This window comes from Microcebus murinus, chromosome 3 (genome assembly GCF_040939455.1).
Source record: "Microcebus murinus isolate Inina chromosome 3, M.murinus_Inina_mat1.0, whole genome shotgun sequence".
NCBI classification, from domain to species: Eukaryota; Metazoa; Chordata; class Mammalia; order Primates; family Cheirogaleidae; genus Microcebus; species Microcebus murinus.
In genome coordinates, this window is record NC_134106.1 from 71,275,210 (window position 1) to 71,293,414 (window position 18,205).

General features: G+C 55.8%; 1 protein-coding gene across 1 annotated transcript in view; it reads left to right on the forward strand.

The window, feature by feature from the left end:
- The window catches only part of ATOH8 (atonal bHLH transcription factor 8), a 31,831-nt gene that overhangs the window by 1,389 nt on the left and 12,237 nt on the right, over window positions 1-18,205 (forward strand). Inside the window, exon 2 of the mRNA XM_012774305.2 lies at window positions 8,121-8,312. Within this exon, the coding sequence (XP_012629759.2) occupies window positions 8,121-8,312 (192 nt within the window). The remainder of the gene's footprint in view (window positions 1-8,120; window positions 8,313-18,205) is intronic.

An 18,205-nucleotide genomic window follows, 5' to 3' on the forward strand; every position in this document is an offset into this window, starting at 1 on the left:
CCTAGGGAGCCTGTCACCTCTCTGCAGCGCCCAGCTCCCGGTGGGGATGCCTGTACACTCAGGTCGATTCTAGGTTCTGCACCCCTGGCCCTGGCGTCCTTAAGAACCTGGGCTGCAAGCCCATGCCCCCTCCCCAGGGGTGGCCTCTAGAATTGCCTGGTGGGAGTTTTCCCAGGGGGTCCCTTCCACCCCACTCTTCATAAACCCGTGGTGAAGCAGGCGGCTCTGCTGAGGGGACCAGTTAGTTAGAGGATTCCCTCTGGCGGATCTGCAGAGCTTAGTTCTGGGGTAAGTCGGGGACTTCTTAGTTTGGGGCTGATGGGGGCTTCCCTCACCAGAGGGTGCCCTGCCAGGGTGGTGGAAGAACTGAACCCAAGAATTACCCATGGTGGGGAGGGGCAGTTTACAAGTACACATTAGACAAGGTTGGCACTGCCCTGGGGTTCCAGACTTCTCATTTTCTTAGAGAGACAGGAGATCTAGGAAGACGGTGGTAGGTGCTTACCTTCACCCCACACAGAGCACGGGGAAGGGTTGCAGGTGGGTGGGACTGGTTTGAGGAATGAGGGTTTTTTGTATGCTTTGCTGCTGACTTGCCATATAACTCCAGGAAAGTTTCTCAACCTTTGATGCTTAGCTAACAGCAAAACATTTCAGAAACCACGATCTTCTTTTTGGATCATACTCTCCTCTTCCTCCTGGGGAGTGGGGTGGGGCAATGGTTCCTGTGTCTGTCCATGGGAAGAAAATTGAACTCTCAAGGCAAAGAGGCCTTATGGTTTTCAAGTCAACATGTCTTGCTTGGACTTGGGAGAGATGTTTGGTCAGTGAGGTGGGGAGAGAGTGGGGTGTCAGGTGGCTGTCACAGACCAGGCTGGGCCTCTGCCTGCTGCCACACTGGCTGAGACCCTGGACAGTGGGCACAGTGGAGCAGTCAGTGTCACCCTGGGGCAGCAGTTTTGTGTCTGAATGCTTGGGTAGGGGTGGCAGCCTGTGGGGCATCCTGCAACCCACTCCCTGGGACAGAAGGATGACAGAAGGGCAGAGAGATGCCTGTCCACCTGCTCACCCTGCAACTAGGGAGGCCCCTCCCAGATTGGGAAGGCCACGCGCCCAGAGCCTCACAGCTGGTGAGTAGCAGGGCAGGGCTGGCACCTAGGGCCTTTGACTGCCAATTCAGTGCCCTTTCTACCCTTCCAGCTGCCTCTTTCTGTTCTGATGAGAGAATATTCATCTGAGTGCCCTATTACATCTCATTTGTCCAGGGACTTTTGCTTCTTTCAACAATAAATTCCGTCTTATTTGATTTTAATAATATCCGTATCTGGATTGGATCAAATCATTTTATGGAATGAAAAATGAGGCCCAGAGAAGGAAGGAGACTTGTCCAAGATCACCTAGTTGAGTGGAGAAATCAACAGCAGTTTCTGGAATGCCTGCCTAGCCAAATGCTTCCCACAGTGCCATCCCTATCAGCATTGTGGGCTGCCCCCAAACCCGGCCCATGATGTTTGTTAATAATCGAAGCTGGGTGTACACTTGGCAGACTCCCAGAGATTATTAATCCTGGTCTCCTTTCACTTCCACCCTTCCCGTGGGAAGTTCCATATAAAAGGAATAAGTTCAGTGTGTCTAAGCAGAAAGCGAAACCCAAGCCCTCTCAGGGAGAGACTGTGTATGCACACACAAACACACAGGTACACACACCCATGCGCATGCACATGTTCATGACACGTGCCCAAGAGCACACACAAGTGCATGGTCATGGCACCTGCTTCTATTTGTTTCCTCCTTGCCCCAACCATCTGATCCTTCCCTAACAAGGCTGCTAGGCCATAGTGGATATTTGCCTGTTATCTGAGAAGGAAAGAAATATAGTGCATTTCTGGTCACAGAGCCAGGGGCCGAGTCCACACCCACCATGTCTCTACCATGTCCCCACCACCACAGCATCCATCTAATGGAGTCTCATGCTCTGGAGGAGCTCCTTCCTCTTCTGGTCCTCAGTCTCCCCTGTAAAATATACCCTTCCCCCTGCCCCAATTCAGACTGGCTGTAGCTCTGGATCTAGGCTCAGGCCTGCCTGTTTGCACTGAGTCCTGGGACGGGAGGAAAGGCTCTGCCCAAAATGGGGCCATGGCCAATGTGGTGCTAAGATTGGTTCTGGGATCCTGGCTCTGGCCTGGGGCTACATTTTCCTGAGCAGCTTCCTAGTATGATGAAAGGAGCACTGGCCTGGGAGTCCAAAGGCCAGGCTTTGAGTCATGTCTCTGCTGCATGCTTTCTGTGTGGCTGTGGACAAGTCACTGTTCCTCTCTGGGCCTGAGTTGCTAAAGCTATAAAATGGTAATATCACTTACCTTGTCCACAGCTTCTTTGCAAAAAGCCAATGAGGAAAGGAATGGGAGGTATGACAGCAACCAGCATTTCTTAAGCTTCTCCATGGTCCTCGAGGCTGCACAGGCTCCGGACAGATGTAGCAATAGGAACTCCTTAATCGTTTTAGTAATAATCACAGGAACTACCATTTATGAGACACTTTGTGCCGGGCACTGTGCTAAGCATGTTATGTGTACTGGTTCATTTAATAAATAGGTATTGTTATCACGCCCCTCCATCCCTTGCCCTATTTCACAGACGGTGACGCTGAAGTCCAGAGAGCTTACATAAGTTGGCTGAGGTGTCCTAGCCTTTTGCCACAGCCTGTGGCCTTGTGTATTTTGTGCTGCACGCGGCTTTGGCGTGCTGTTCACCAGACTCCAGTGTGGCGGCGCCTCCATGGCATGATACAGTCGCAGCCTGCATAGCTGTGTGTCGCTGTCATTGCACAGCCTGGATTTGAATCAAGGCTCTTGAGGCTTTTAACAGCTCTGTTCCTCAGCCTGAGTAATGCCCTGGAGCCATCCAAACTCAGCGTGCGGAAGCCAGGCAGGCTCCTGTTTTGTCATGATCCACTGTCCTCTCAACCAGAAGGGAGCAGGGGAGGGCAGGCTGCATGGCCGCCTGCGAGGTGCAGGTGGGGAGAGGCCCTCTGGCCTGGTGGGGGCTGTGCAGGGCAGATGGTCAGGCTGCAGCACATGCCACCAGCCCAGCTGCACCAGAGCCCTCCCCGCCGCCTCATGTGAAGGCCATGTGTGCACAGCTGGCCTGGCCCCTGTGCAGGGCTGCTCCCTGCCAGCTGGGAGGGGTCGAAGGGAAAGGCTGGCCTTTCTGGGTGGCGAGAGGAGGGGCTGGAGTGGCAGGACCTTCTGTCTCACAAGCTGTGCCCCCCCTGGGGTATCGGGTGTGCGTGTGGATTTCCTCTCTCCCCTCAAAGTCCCTCAGCGCTGTTGGAGGTATGGTAGCACTGGAAGGTGGTGAGGGGTTGTACCTCCCCTGCTGTCCCTAGAGTCTCCCAGGGGTCCTCACCAAGTGAACTCAGGGTGGCCCAGGAGGGGGGTTGGGGAGTATGTCCTCCACTCAGCACCTCATCTCAAACCCCATAGGTAAAAGGGAGCTATGGACCGGGTGCGGTAGCTCACGCCTGTAATCCTAGTGCTCTGGGAGGCCGATGCGGGCAGATCACTCGAGGTCAGGAGTTCGAAACCAGCCTGAGCAAGAGTGAGACCCTGTCTCTACTAAAAATAGAGAGAAATTAATTGGCCAACTAAAAATATTAGCCGGGCATGGTGGTGCATGCCTGTAGTCCCAGCTACTCGGGAGGCTGAGGCAGGAGGATCGCTTGAGCCCAGGAGTTTGAGGTTGCTGTGAGCTAGGCTGATGCCACGGCACTCTAGCCTGGGCAACAGAGTAAGACTCTGTCTCAAAAAAAAGGGGAGATATGGAAGGGGGGCCAGGCAGCCTGTGCATATCTTCTCAGGCAGTGTGGGACAGGCCTGCTTGCATTGGGCTACTCGCAAGTACCTAAGGGTGACAGAGGCCTTTCTCCTATTCCATCGTGTCCTCAGTTACCAGGGTAGCTGCTTGTTGAGGCTCGTTATGTCCGGTGCCTTACCTGGGCATGCTGTTGCATATCTATAGTGCTACCTTCCCATGTTACAGATGAGAACAGAGAGGTTGCAAATTGCTCAAGGTCACAGAGTGACCAGGGATCTGTACCCAAGCCTGTCTGGCCCTGGGGCTACAGCTCTTAACCACTAAGACCCAGGTTCTCAGGGGCCAGCCTGGTGGCTATGTAGGAGATTGGGATTTTAAAGGACCTATTGAAATAGATCTTGAGAAGGATCTTGAACAGCTCTGGGTACAGTGGCTTTGCCCCGGAAATCCACCACTCACTGACGCAAGGTGATTAGAGAATGGTTTCAGATGGAATCAAGCGCTCAGCAGAGTGGACATAGTACTGTCTGAGCTCTGTGGGCCCAGGAGTCTTGGTGGCCTTCCAGGAGGGCTGAAGGGTGGGCAGGAGTTGGCACAGAAGCAGAAGGGTGGAGGGCTTCGAGGTCTTTCCTGCATTCTCTGGCAGGTTCTTGGCTTTGTTTCTTTATGGTGCTTTCCCACGTTTGCCCGCTGGGGTCCTATTCTGAGGTGGCTGGCATTCTGATGCCCATTTTATTGGTGAGGAAACTGAGGTTCTGTAAGGTTCTGGACCTACCTAAGGTCACATGGGTGGCCAGGTGTAGAGCCAGGCCCTTGGGCTCCCGGGTCAGTCCCCTTCCTGCTTTTTCTTGCTGCTGGAGCTGGGAGAGGGTTCAGCTGGGGGTGGGTGGATGGAATGTTTTGGGGGTAAATGGGGACCTTGGGCAAATGCCAAAACCTGCTCCTCTGAAGTTGAAAAGTCCTTGTGGGATGAGCATGAGGCAGATCCTTTTTCTTTCCTGAAAATTGAGCAGTCTGTTGGGAGGGAGAGCCAGGTGGTTCTGCTTCCTCCTCTGGCCTGTATCCTCTGATCAGGGTGAGCAGACACCACTGGCTCTTTGGAAAGAGCCCAGCTAACCCACAAGTTCAAAATCTAGCTTATCTCTCACCAGCTGAGAGATCCAGAGAGTTCCTACGTGCCTGGAGGTCACATACTTCTCTGAAAAGTGAAAGTGATCATTTCTACCTCATTAGGCTGCTTAAAAGATGAATGTGGACCTTGCATTTGAAACACCCACCCTCTGCCTGGCCTTAGTCGATCACAGTGAACAGCAAGGCGGCCCAGGTCTCAGTGGTCATAGAGGGCTGCGCTGCACAGGCTCTGGCATGAGTTGCTGTACCTAGTCCCTGCAGCTGGGTTCGGGACACGGCACTGTTGTCCCCACTCCCCAGATGGGGGCACTAAGGCTGAGAGAGGTGGAGGCACTTGCCCAAAGTCACATTGCTAGTAAGTGCCTGGAATTCAGACCAGCTCTTTCCTCCCTACCTTAGAGCTGGTTGCTAGATTCTTGCTTTGCTGGGGTAGCCCAGGCCAGGGTGCCTCTGAGCTGGGCCATCTGGGGCTGGTTGGCTGCATCCTAGGGTTTGGGTGTCAGGACATTCTGAGGAGCCATCCCCAGAGGTGGGGGAGGAAGTGAGCGAGCTACCTGAAAGGAGCCCTTAGTGTCCCATATATGGCCACCTCTTATGGTGAGAGCCAGGGAGCCCAATGGCCATGTGCCTTTCTTGGGTGGCAGTCAGACAAGCTTCTGGCTCCAACCAGCATGATCTGGGGCCCAATAGTCACCTCTCTGTTTCCTCATATGCAGATGGGAAAATAATCTTTATTTGGGGGGGGGAAGGTTTTAAATAGGATAATGCCACCTGTAGGTAGCTACAATAGTGCCAGATATATGAGAGCTTAATAGATGGTTTTCTTCTTGTTAGACCTGGCCAATCTGGAACAAAACTGGCCTCTAACCTGGCACGGGGCCCCTAGGTTGGCCTTGGCCTCATCTGTTGCTCTGTAGTCCTGCAGTGACCCTGGGTGGCAGCGTGCAGATCCCTCCCACGATCCCTGCTCCCTGCTGGAAGCCCAGCTGTCCGGGGCCAGGGACTCAAACAGCTGGGTGTTTAAGGGAAAGCCCCAGCAGGGCATCTGAGTGAAAACAGTGCTAGGGGCTGTGTCACGGATCTGTGCCCAGTCCCCAGAGACTCCCCCGGGGCCAGCACACCCTCCCGCAGTGAGGAGGAGGCAGAAGTGCTGGCTGGCTGGCCCCGAGACCCCCTTCCCTGCCCCAGGACGGCCAGACCTTGTTTATTTGTTCAGGCTGATAAAGCAGGATTTTCTGGACTCTGGTTAGGAACCAGCACAGTGCATTGTTCTGCCAGCTTCTCTTGGATGGGTGTTTGGAGCCGCAGCTGGGGCTGGGAGTGGGGTGTGGAAATGTATGGGAGTTGGCTTTCTCTCTGTCGCCCCCTCCTCCTCCCTGAGTTTCCTAGTCTCTGGACCCCCCGGAGGTGGAGGGTGGGGCAGACGTGGGTCCTGGCTCCAAACCTCCTACTTCTTACCCTCTCTGGATGCCCCTTGTGGGAAACTTCTGCAACACCCACTGCTATAATTTCATGGCCCTCTGCCAGGCCTTACCCTGCAATGCATACGTCATCTCATTTAATCCTTAGCCTCCTTGGGGGGTCAGTCCTGTTCCCAATATGACAAGGACACTGAGGCTCAGAAAGAGCCTGGTATGAGCAGGGCCTGTGCTGGGCTCTGCAGACCTGGCCTTCCCCCTCACTCACAGGGAGGTGACAGTGTGGGCCGTCGAGGACAGATGGGTGCTGTTGGAGCCTGTGAAGGGCAAGCTGCTCTCTGGGCGTAGGGTGTGGCTGGGGAGGTCAGGGAGAGCTCTTAGACAAAGTGAGGTTTAAAGTGAGATCAGAGTGGGTGATGTCCCCAATCTGAGGTGACTGCCTTGTTCATGCTTTATCCCCGGGGCCTGGAATAGAGGTTCCCATCCTTGGCACTGTCAACATTTTGGGCCAAGTAATTTCTTGTGGTGGGGGGCAGGATCCTGTGCATTGCAGGGTGTTTAGCAGCATCCCTGGCTTCTCCCCCCTCAGCCTCGCCTTCCCTTGTGTCTCCAGACATTCCCAACCATCCTTTGAGGGACAAAGTCATTCCTGATTGAGAGCCACCGGCCTAGAAGAGTGCCTGGCATATGGAGGGTGCTCACTAAACACTTGTCCTGTGGCTTTGCCGTGTGGTCCCCATCTCTGTGGGATACGGGTCAATCGATGACATGGATGCCGAGTATAGATCCTGAAGAGCCACAGGGAGAAGGAAACTGGGACCCTTGGTTGCTGGGTTTTTAGCCATTTAGGTGGACAGCACATCATAGGGACAGCAGGATCTATTGGTTAGCACCCATCAGGCAGATTTCGTGGAGATATTTGCACATTACAACACAGAACTCTGTTCCATTGTGCCACAGTCCTCATAGGATTTTGCTCATGCAGGACAAATGTTGGTAGATGATGTTAAAAAGTTAGAGGCTCCAAATCTTCACCCCATACAAATCCCTATGCAATTAGTAAGCATGTAGTTGGTGATGAATCACTGACAAACGGGTCAAGTTTGTTTGGAGCTGTAAGTATTTATTATGCAATTTTTGTCCGCCCCAGCAGCACCCTAGGTCCAGAGGGCCTATAGAGAAAGATAAAAAAAGAAAAAGGAAACCAACTGTGTTTGTGTCTTTCCAGCTGAGCACTGACACTTTCCTGCCTGTGTGTTCCCAGAGTCCCGGGTGCCTACCTCTGTTACGACATTACGTCGCTCTTGAGTGTAAGCTCGCCGAAGGCAGGCATCACGTTATTAAGCGTTGGAACCCCCAAGTATCCAGCAAAACAAGTGTTGTTGAATGAATGAATGGAACATCAGAGCTAAAAAAAAGTGTCTGTTCTTTCAAAGAGACTCCTCCTCAGGGAGGGTGGAGGACAGAGCACTGTGGTGTTGGAAATTCACTGTGCTTTGATTTGGATGGATTGAATGGGCTGAGCCTCAGCCTCCTTTCCCTGCAACATGGGAATGTGGAGTGTCCCAGAGCAGATGCACCGAGATGTGTGTGTGTGTGTAAACGGCAGGTCCTTGGAACAGATCATAAAATCAGGGTGGAGGGTGTACCTCAGACAGGCCGCCGCCCCCACACCTGCCAGGCCAAGGTGGGTGTGGGGGTTGCTCGCTCAGCACAGAGACCCCTGCAGACCATCCTGACACCTTCTTCCCCCAGGTGCCGTGCTACTCGTATGGGCAGAAGCTGTCCAAACTGGCCATCCTGAGGATCGCCTGCAACTACATCCTGTCCCTGGCGCGGCTGGCCGACCTCGACTACAGCGCCGACCACAGCAACCTCAGCTTCTCCGAGTGTGTGCAGCGCTGCACCCGCACCCTGCAGGCCGAGGGACGTGCCAAGAAGCGCAAGGTATGCCACAGTTGCTCGGGCACAGCCTCTGGGGAGGGCAGGAAGGCAGGGACGGGAACTTGGGGTGCCCTGCTCGTGCCCAGGATTCCGAATGGGCCAGAGAGATCGGCTCGTGGAGGTTTGCTGGAGGTCGCCCCAGCTTCAGCGCTCCTCACATCCCTGGGATTATGAGTGTGACCCTACTCCTCGTCATCGGACTTCTGGGTGACCTTGGACAGTCACCCAGGGTCTCTAGGCCTGGGTTTGCTCATCACTTAAACGCAGAGGCCTGTTTAGCTCTGAAGCCCTTTCTGGCCTTAGGTTTTCTGGTGCCCAATTCCCTTGTGGTCCTCTCAGGATGAGATTCCCCTGAGCAGGGTGACGCCCAGGAGAGCCCTTTGGCAGGTTTTGGGAAGGTGACTTTGTCTGTCGGTTACCTGAGGCTGTGCATTAAGGCAGGTGATACTCATTCATTCATTCACTCATTCTGGAGAGATTTACTGAGCCCCAACCTTGTGCCAAGCAAGTTGGATGGAGAAATAAAGATGATAAACTTATGGTCCTGGTCCCCATGCAGCTCACAAGATGGTCAGAGAGACCCTCCTGTAAGTAGATCAGGGCAGGACAGTGTGGCTGTGCGAGGGGCAGTGGAAGGCCTGGCAGAGGAGGGACGTGTTGAGCCTTCTGCTCCTGGGAGTTTGAAAGGGCATCGTGGTGTAAGTGGTGTTTGGGCTGGGACTAGCAGGACAACCAGGAGGTCACTGGGCAGATGAAGGATGGAACAGCATCCGAGGCAGAGGGAACAGCATATACAAAGCCTGCTGTGCTTGGGAAGTGCGTGCAAGAGGAATGGTGTCGGGCACAGCTGCGGTCCCCAGATGGCCTGTGCTTCAGGCATTTACAGTCAGGGGTTAGTGCTGAGCAAGGCTCATTGCAGCTCTCTGAGTCTGCTTCCGTGTGGCTGGAAGGAGAGAGGCAGAGAGTGGGGCTGGTCCATGTGTGTGAGGAGAGATGATGGCAGCCCTGGAGCAGGAGGGCTCCCCTGGCATTCAGGGGTGACTCTGTCACCCTCCATCCAATCTTCCTTCCTGGCCTGCCCTTCCCCCTTACCCTGACAGCCGTCCCCTGGACCCCCTTTCAGGCAGGCCCCTTGGTGGGTTCTCCGGGGTTTCCCAGAGGCCCCCATGGACGCCCAGCCCCATGCCAGGGAGGGCTGCGCCACCTCCTCACCGTCAGCCCCGCCGCTAATTGAACCTGCATTCCTGGGAGTGATTTAATGTGGACCAATTAGATGAAATCCTCATCAAGTGGGTGAGAGAGGAAGCGCCACTGGCTGCGCTGGGCGGCTTTCCTCTGCAAAGTGACCGGGTAAATGAAGGCGTGATTGATGGCTCCATGCGGCGCGGTGACAAAGGAGGTTCGTAAACTCTCGGTGAACTTCCCCTGGCATCCAGGCCGGTTGTTGGAGGTGTGGATGGGCAGGGTGGGCAGGCGCCCTGTCCTCTTCCCGCCCCAGTCGCCCGGCCCCTGCCCCCTCACCCTGCCTCCCCCTCTTCACCATGGAAAGGGGTGCTCAGAAGCCCCCTCCCTCCGCTGGCTCCTTGCCCGGAGCAGGGTCCTGGGCTGGGAGGAGGCTGTCCCCTCCAGTGAGGAAGAGGAGCAAGTAGGGCGAGGAGCCCTGGCAGAGCGGCTGTTTTGGTTTCCCCCAGAGTCACCTCAAATCTAAGGCACCAACCTCCCCATAGTGCATATCGGGAGGCCGAGGACACAGATTGTGGTTAAGCGCACCCAGCAGCCCTGGGCTCTAGTCCTGGCTCACCGCCGACCAGTTGTGTCATCCGGACCCATTTCTCGCCCTCCTCCAGCCTGTTTTCTCATTGATAAATGGGGATAGTGGAAAACACTCACTCACACCTTGAAGGTGAAATGAGTCACTGCGGGAGAGCGAGGGGCACCCAGGGCATGTTTGTGGTGGCACCCTCGTGGCCTCCCCACCCTCAGGCAGTGGGACCCGAAAACACTTGCATTTGAACTTGAGGCTCTTCCTACTTAACTTAATTGCCTTGGAGGGGCTTTGGGGGCCAAGGTGGGAATTCCAGGGTGGGAATAGTCTCTTTCCTCTCCACTCTGCCCCCAGCCAGCCCAGGCCTGAGGGCACCTCCCCATCTCCTGCCCTCACTCTGCCTGTGGTGGGTCTGAGGAGGTCACCCCACTGGGTGTTTTTGCCCTAATGACCTTCATGGCCTCACAGGTTCACATCACATCCATAGTGACACGTTTCCCGAATGAAGACACTCAGGGACCAGTGTTCATATCGGAGCCCCCCAGACCACTCCCTGCTTGGGTAGTTTTATCTGGACAATCAAGATTTGGCCCTGCAGCCTTTGCAAGTGTGGACTGTTGGTGTGTCCCAGGCAGTCAGATTGCTTCTCATCTCATGACCCCTGGTGTCCCTGGAGCCCTTGAGCACTCAGGCACCCCCTTTTAGGCCCCTGTAACCCACCTTTGAGCACCTGTCCTTTTGCTGCCTGAGTCTTTAATTGCTAGTTGTCATCCTTCTGTCTGTCTGTCTGACCTAATCTGGGTGTGCTGCCCCCCTCTTTCCCTGCCGCCTTGGTTGGGATGTGTGGCATCACGCTGAGACCAGTGTAGCTGGCCTGAGCTAGCCTCTCTCGGCAGATGTCGTGCTCTGGGGATGGATTCTCTGGCCCCTGAGACTGAGGGCCCTGGAGCCCCAGGGGACGGGGTTTCCTGCCTCCGTGGGGCCCCTTGCCCTGACCTTTCGTTTGGAGGGTTGAGATGGTCTGAATGGGGAGCACATCTTTAGATGGGTCCTGGCTTTTGAGTTGTAATTGGACTCTCACTAGTTGTATCTTCCTCCTTTTGTGGCCACCCAGCCTGGGCCTCCGAGGCCCCACCTCCACTTACCAAGATTCTGTTTGGGAACCAACCCCCAGGACAATTCGACCAACAGCTATTTTTCCCTCATGTGTGGGGCTGTTTCTGCGAAAAGGCTTACAAAGTTCTAATGGTAAATTGCACCTGGTTACAAGTTTATGGGGAGAGACTGAGGACATGCTCAGGTGAGAGTGGACGTGCTGCTGGCTGCTGTGGGTGGCTTTCTCTGGAAGTGGCTGGATACGTGAAGGCAGGATTCATGGTACCCGGGCAGGTTCCAGGGGAAGCCAGGAACTCACAGCAGCGGCAGGAAGAGCCCCTTCTTTCCTCTTCAGCAGGTGTCCATCCCCTTATAGGATATGTGACCACTGCAGGGGTCCCCAAGCAAGAGATGGGGCTCTTAAAGCGCTCCTCTCCCTTCCTCTCCCTTTCTTCCTTCTGTGAATAGCTACTGACCACCCTCGACGTGCCAGACGCAGTACAGGTAGCGTAGGCACAAAATAATTTGCCACGTACCACCAAGTGGCAACTGAACACTCTTTGGCCTAGAGGGTTTGGGAATCAGGAGTGATCAGGGTGAGAAAAAGGAAAAGCAAAGAGAATTCCTGCTTCTAACATAAGCCTGCAGCAGTCAGCTGCCACCAGGAAGCTGCGTTGGGGAACTCAGTGGGCAGGAAAGCCAGGGAGATCACCCAGAGCCCTGCTGGGGCATGAGGGCATGGAAGAGGAGTGAGAACTAGAACCTTCCATCCAGGGGTATTTTCCCTTTCTGGGTCTGGAGGTATGTTCATGGGCTGCATTGGCATGCAGTCCCTGTGCCACCACCTTGGGGCTTGCCTGTTGGCCTCACTTTTGAGAAGGCCCTGAGACTGGGTGCTCGGGCCCAGTTTGGTTTTGAATGGCATGGTGAGTGTGTAGTTTCTTTGCAGGACCTGACTTCAGTCCCTCTCACTCAGGGCTGCTGGGGTCCCTTGTTGTTCTTCCCTGGATGAGATGACCACCTAGGACTACTTGCTTTCCAGCCCCTTCCTACCAAAAATGAGCCTTGCTGGAGTTCATGGCCCCCTCCATGTGTCTATGGTTGTGGAAGCCCAACTGGTTAATTAATTCCTGACCAGGTGTGTGTGGTGGGGGACAGCTTCACGGTCACCCTCCTAGCAACTTGGTTGCATGGTAACTGGGGTTTAAAGTCTTAGGCCCAGCAATGCTGATGATGGGCCTGTCAGGCAGGGCTGCAGGAGGCTGAGGGACAAAGGTTTGGGCCTGCAGGCTCTGGGGACAGTGGGCAGATGTCTGCTGTAGCAGCTGGAATGATGACAGTCATCACCACAGTGACTGATGGCTATTGGAACCATCCCACGTGGGGAACTGCTCCCTCGGAGTCTATGTCCATAGGAGGCTGGGCGACCCTCCTTCAGGACAGCTCCTTGGGAGGTTGAGCCCCCAGTGTCCTCAAGTGTCCTCTGAGGTCCCATGCATTCCTCATGAGCTGCCCTGTCCCTCCAAGCCTGTTAAGAATGGGATGTAAAGTGCGATGGGCTCACCCACTAAGCATCCTCTGCCCATCTCAGCCCTTCCCGGTGAGGGGGTTGCGGACCCCAGGCCAGTGAGTCCTCCCTTTCTGGGCCTCACAGGATGTGACTTTGAGGGTTTGCAGCCCCATTTGGAAGCCCCAGAAGTACAGAGGGCCGTGTCAGAGGCCGCCCAGCAGAGAGACAGGCGGGAGGGGTGGAAGGCTCTGGAGAGTTCAGTTCTGACTCGACTGCAGCCGGAGATAATGCACGTTAAGCACCTGGCTCTGGGCCACGTGTCTGCAGCTCCTGTTTTTAAAGCAGCAACTCCTGGGAGCTTCTGAGGAAAAGGAGGAGGAGGAGGGGGACGAGGAAGAGCAGGAGGCGGCAGAACTGTTCGTCCACACCTGGGCTGGGCGAGCCTCGCCAGACCTGCAGAATAGGAAAGGGCCAGTTTTCTACAATCTAGAGCATTGCTGTCCAGCGATGTTAAGCCATTGAGCAGCAATAATAATAACAACAGCAGCAGCAGTGACAGTGTATTTTGAGCCTTGGTAACAAAGTCCCTGCCCTCTAGTTGCTCTCAGGCCCCGGGGGGTGGGGAGATAAGACGAACTCATGCGCTGACTGAAAGGGCTGTACCAGCAGCGGCCTGGACGGTGAGTGAGGGCCCCAGGGTGGCTTGCCTGCGGTGGCCGTGCCCATGGGAAAGCTAGGTCTGCATGGCAGGGAGCTCTTCTCCTAGCCCCGAGGTGATCCCGAGCGAGAGGCGGCATTTAGGCTGGATGCCACTTGGTCAGAGCCGTGTCTTCCCTCTTCCCTGCTGCTTTCTGGGAGGGGAGGCAGGTCGAGGGTGGTCTGGCTCCTCTTTGGAAGAACGTCTTGGGTGCAGACTTCTGTAGCTTCAGTGCCAGGGACAAGATGACTTGGCACATGGATTTCGGGTTGGGGAAGAGGGACTGGTGTGAGCCAAGGGTGTTAGGGGGGCCCTTTACTGTCTGGATGACTGAGCCCAGGCCTCCGATAGGACGTGTGGGCATCTGCCCCTTCTGTGGAATGTTCCTGTGGCCTAGTGTGTGGGGCAGAGTCTCGAGAGCCCCGGCCTGTCCAGATCCAGCCCCTCCTGTGGCCCCACCAAGAGCACCTGTCCTGCCTTTATTCCCACTGGGGCCTGGGTCTCCACTGTGAGGGGGCAGCTGTCATAAGTGGTCTCTAAGGCCCCTGCCAACCTCACCTCAGTCCGTCTTTCTGCCTCGATGACTGTCCCTGCGTTACCTCCTTCTGCCCATCATGGCATTGCACACAGATCTGAAAGTCGCTCCTGGAGGCCACCAGGGCCCCAGTGCGGTGTGTGCAGAGGGTGTGGCTCAGGTGCCACAGAGGTGGGGCCCAGTGTTGTTCTCTCAGCCTGAGGTCACCTAGCCAGTAAGAGAGGTGAGCCTGGCTCCTGCCACTTTCCTGTCCCTGTCCTGCCTCCCACATGGGGTGGGGTGGCCGGGGGTGGTTCTCATTTCCAAATCCTCTGGACCAAGTTACTGAGTTAAATGCCATCTGCTTGCAGAGCCCACGGAGTGCATCTATGCTGGGAAAAAAGGGGGGTGGGTGGGAAACCACCGTCAAATTCCCCTCCAGTCATAAAAATGGATGCAATTTATTTTTTCTGGCATTCCAATTACATAGACGTTTGTCACCAGCTGTTTGTTCTAACACGGAGTGTTCTCTCAGCTGCCGTTTCTCTTCTCCAGTTTGACACCGTTAGGCCACAAGTCTGGCAGGGTCTGGGCTGGCGGGGTCGTCGGCCGGGGAACCTCCCAGGTAAGCTGAGCTGGCTTTCCCGAGAACGTGCCTTTGAGGTTGCCTGGGTGGTCCTGAGGCAGGGCAGAGGCTGGGTGCTGCTTTCTCTGTCCTTTCACCCTCTTTTCACCCTCTCCTCCTCCTCTCTCCTTTTTCAGACTGCTCCCTCCCCCAACATGCACCCACAGATCCCCACCCTTCTCCCCAACATGCTGGGTATGAATGAAAAATCGGGGTCTCAGACATGGAGAGAAAGAACCAAACATTCGTGCTCAGAAAGTCTCAGACACGTGGGAAGCCCCCCGTGCTGCTCCGAGTGACCGCTCTTGGGAGTGCAGAGACCCCCCTGGAGCACATCCTTGAGCCAGGACTCCTCCCGGAAACCGCTGCAGGGTCTCAGTGGCCCTCAGGATGCTGGAGAAGGGGTGTCTGTGTAGGGTGGGGCAAGTCCAGAGACACTGCAGTTCTTTTCAGTTCTGTGTGGTGCTGTCACTTAAGGTACATGGCAGTCCACTGGGGAGGCCTCAGCAAAACCATGAGGTAGGCTGAGTGGAGTTTTGGGACCAGAGACCTTGGTTTGAGTCCTGGAGTTGTCACTTCTTGCTGTGTAACCTTGGACACGTTACTTGACGTCTCGAATCCCCAGTGCTCTCATCTTAAAGTGAGAGCACGCATACCTTCCTTGCCGCCTTGCTGCAAGGATTAAACAAGATCCCATATGAGAGAGGGCTGGCGTTTTCTCAGTGAGTGCCAGAAAGGAAATCTCATGAATTTGCAGCTACAAGGTAATAACTTAATTGGAACCCCAGGAAGAAACACCTCAGGGGAGGGCAGCGCCCAGGGTGGATGAATGACTGACCAGCCACAAGGCAGATGAGGCCAGTGGTTCTCCAGTGCCTCAGCCCGAACCCCTGGTCCCGCACCTGTATGGTGGGGCCAAGCCAGAAATCCTTGGGTTTCAAGGTGTGTGGATTCGTACCCAGAACGTGCGTAACGTTGGGTTGTACCATCACGCTCATCAGCAGACCACCGCCAACAGTCACCCCACTGTGTGCCAGGCACATCACTCACGTCATCTCTGCCCCCACCACGCAAACCCCTCAGGGCATAGTGGCAACGCTGAGGCCAAGAGAAGGGCAGTCCTTGCCCGGGGCCACGTGGCTAGGAAGTGGTGGAGCTCAGATTTGAACCCGTCTTATTGCTTTGGTTCCAAACTCTCTGAGCTCTTTGACTCTTGAGGCCTGCTGGCTCCCTGAAGCTCGCACACTGCCCGCCACGGTGGCCGGAGCCCGGGAGGCCCCCAGCAAGTGCCCAGCGTGGTGCTGCGGTGCCTTGCCCAGGAGCGACAGCTCTTATGTAAGCAGCTGGGCTGCAGCTCGTGGAGACTCCATTTAGCTGCAGGGAGCCAATAGCCCGCTGGTGGTGGCGCTGGTGGTGGTGAGGGGTGGGGTGGGCTGGGGGGGGCCGTCATCGGCTCTGAGTACCCCCAGTGCTGCGCCGCCAGCAAGGCCTGACACCGGGTTAAGTCGCCTGGCGGCCTCTGGCTGCAGCTGGGAGCGCGCCTGGTTCCCATTCTGGCGCTGTGGTTTTGATTAGCCGTTCTGCGAGGCGGGCCTGCTGGTGAGTCCATGGGAGCTCCGCTGGAACAGAGGGTCCCCCGCCTAACTGCGGCGGCCCCCCCTCCTGGCAGCCCCAGACTCCAGATGTTCCGAGCGCTCGCTGGGAAGGCCTGCTGGCGCCACGGAGGGCAGAGGGCAGGGAAAGCACGCGAGCTGGAAGCCCAAGCACTCAGTCACCGCAGGCCTTGGCAGCCCGCCCGGCCCGCTGCTGGCACATTCCCCAGCTCTCCCCTGGCCATCTGTTCCCAAAAAACCCTTTCAGAGCCTCATCATCACTCAGGATACAACAGCGCGAGCAGCTGGTTTGGAGGCAGCAGGGAAAACCATGCAAAAGGTTCTTTGTGAGAGAGGAAACTCGCTTATGAATAACAGGGCTGGACGCCGTAAACGTTGGCGGCTGGAATTCTTGTTTCTCAGGCGCCGCCGTTTTCTCTTGACTTTTTATCTCTGGTTTTCATTTCCCTCCCCCCTGTTTTTGTTTAATGTTGTTTCTTCCTCTTCTCACACCAGTCGTGACTTTTCTTTCTCCTTTAAGAAGCCTGAAGTCCACCTCATTAGTTCTGGACACTACTGAACTTTCTTTTCTTTCTCAAAGGTGTTGACGCTGGGGATGGGTGGAAGTGACTTTTCCTAAGACCTCGCTGGAGGGGACAGGCGAGCAAGAAGGTGCCTGGGAGGGCACGCCGGTGCTGAGGCTCTGAACAGGCAGCACTGCAGCAGTCATTCTGCCACCACCCTGAATGCACCCTGAGGGTCCCGATGCCAACAATGTCCACTCAGGGTCAGGGTCAGGGAGACCAGGGAGCATGCAGAGACCGCCACCAGCTCATCAGAGAGCAATGCAGAGATGCTTTGGGAGGGCAGTCGCATTCATAAATACCCCAGCGCCTGGGCCCCGCAGCTGATTGCAGCATGACATGAAGCCTTTTTTAAGCACTGCCTGCCACCACCGCCAAAGGCTTCTGGGAGATGTCAGCCTGGAATCTGGGCACCTCCTGGGAGCAGTCACCGGATGGCCTGTCCAGGGGCCGTGGGGTCCGGGGGCAGGGCTGGCAGCTGGGAGGCCAGCCCTGGGGAGGAAAGGCGAGAAGGGCAAGGCCTGGCCACCCTCCTCAAGCCCCTCTGGACCCCGAGGGAGGAGTTGAGTCGAGCCTGGGGCTGCCGGGTGTCAGGCGGAGGTGATGGGATGGGGGACACAGGGGTAAGGGACTGAGGGCTTTCTTTTTGCTTTCTCAATTCCCTTCACCCGTTTTCCCATCAGACCCAGAAGCCCTGGCAGCCCCTCACCCCACAAGTGGAAAAAGCCCATCATCGCCGCTGCTGTGGGTGGCCGGGCGATTTGGGGCTTTGGAGGGCGTTTTGCATTTCATCGGCACTTTATTCAGCCCCTTGCACCTCATTCCTCTTGCCCTCCTCTCTGCTTTCCTCCCAGTCCCAGTTGGAGAGACGGCAGCTCTGGCAGGACCAAATATTTATGTTTATCACAATTTCAGGGCCATTAATCTTTCTATCTGACGGGCTCAGTGTGGGCCCACGGGAGCCTCTGTCCCAGCATGGCCTCTGTGGGCAGGTGTCTCATCTGGACTTTGGAGCTGGTCTCAGCTCTGCCCTTAGGGGCTTGGGGGGTGGGTGCCCAAGTGTCTTAACCTCAAGGAGCCTGCTTAGCTATCTCCTGAGTCTGTTCAGGGCTCAATGGCATAAAGGATATGAAATCATTTTGCAAACCCTGCTCTCCCTCTCATGTGTCTTGCCTGAGAAGTTGGTCTTCAGGAGGCCACTGCTGAGGAAAGAGGAGTGGCCGCTGCCTCCAGGCCGGCCGCTGGGGATGGTGTGGAGTCAGCCTAGTGACCAGAAATTGCTTTTGAGCCCTGAGGTTTCCAGAGGATGAGGGGAGGGGAGGACTGGGCTGCCCTGAGCTCTGCACCTGGCGCAGTGGAAGTCCTAGGACAGAGGTGTCAGCTGGCCCTGCCTTCCCACCTGTCCTCGAGCAGGTCGTCCCATTTCTGCCTATCCCAGGAGAACAGAAACCCCTGCCTTCCTAGCAGTCCCAGGATAAATATTTCTAGAGGGCAAGGTTGGGAGCCATTTCCTC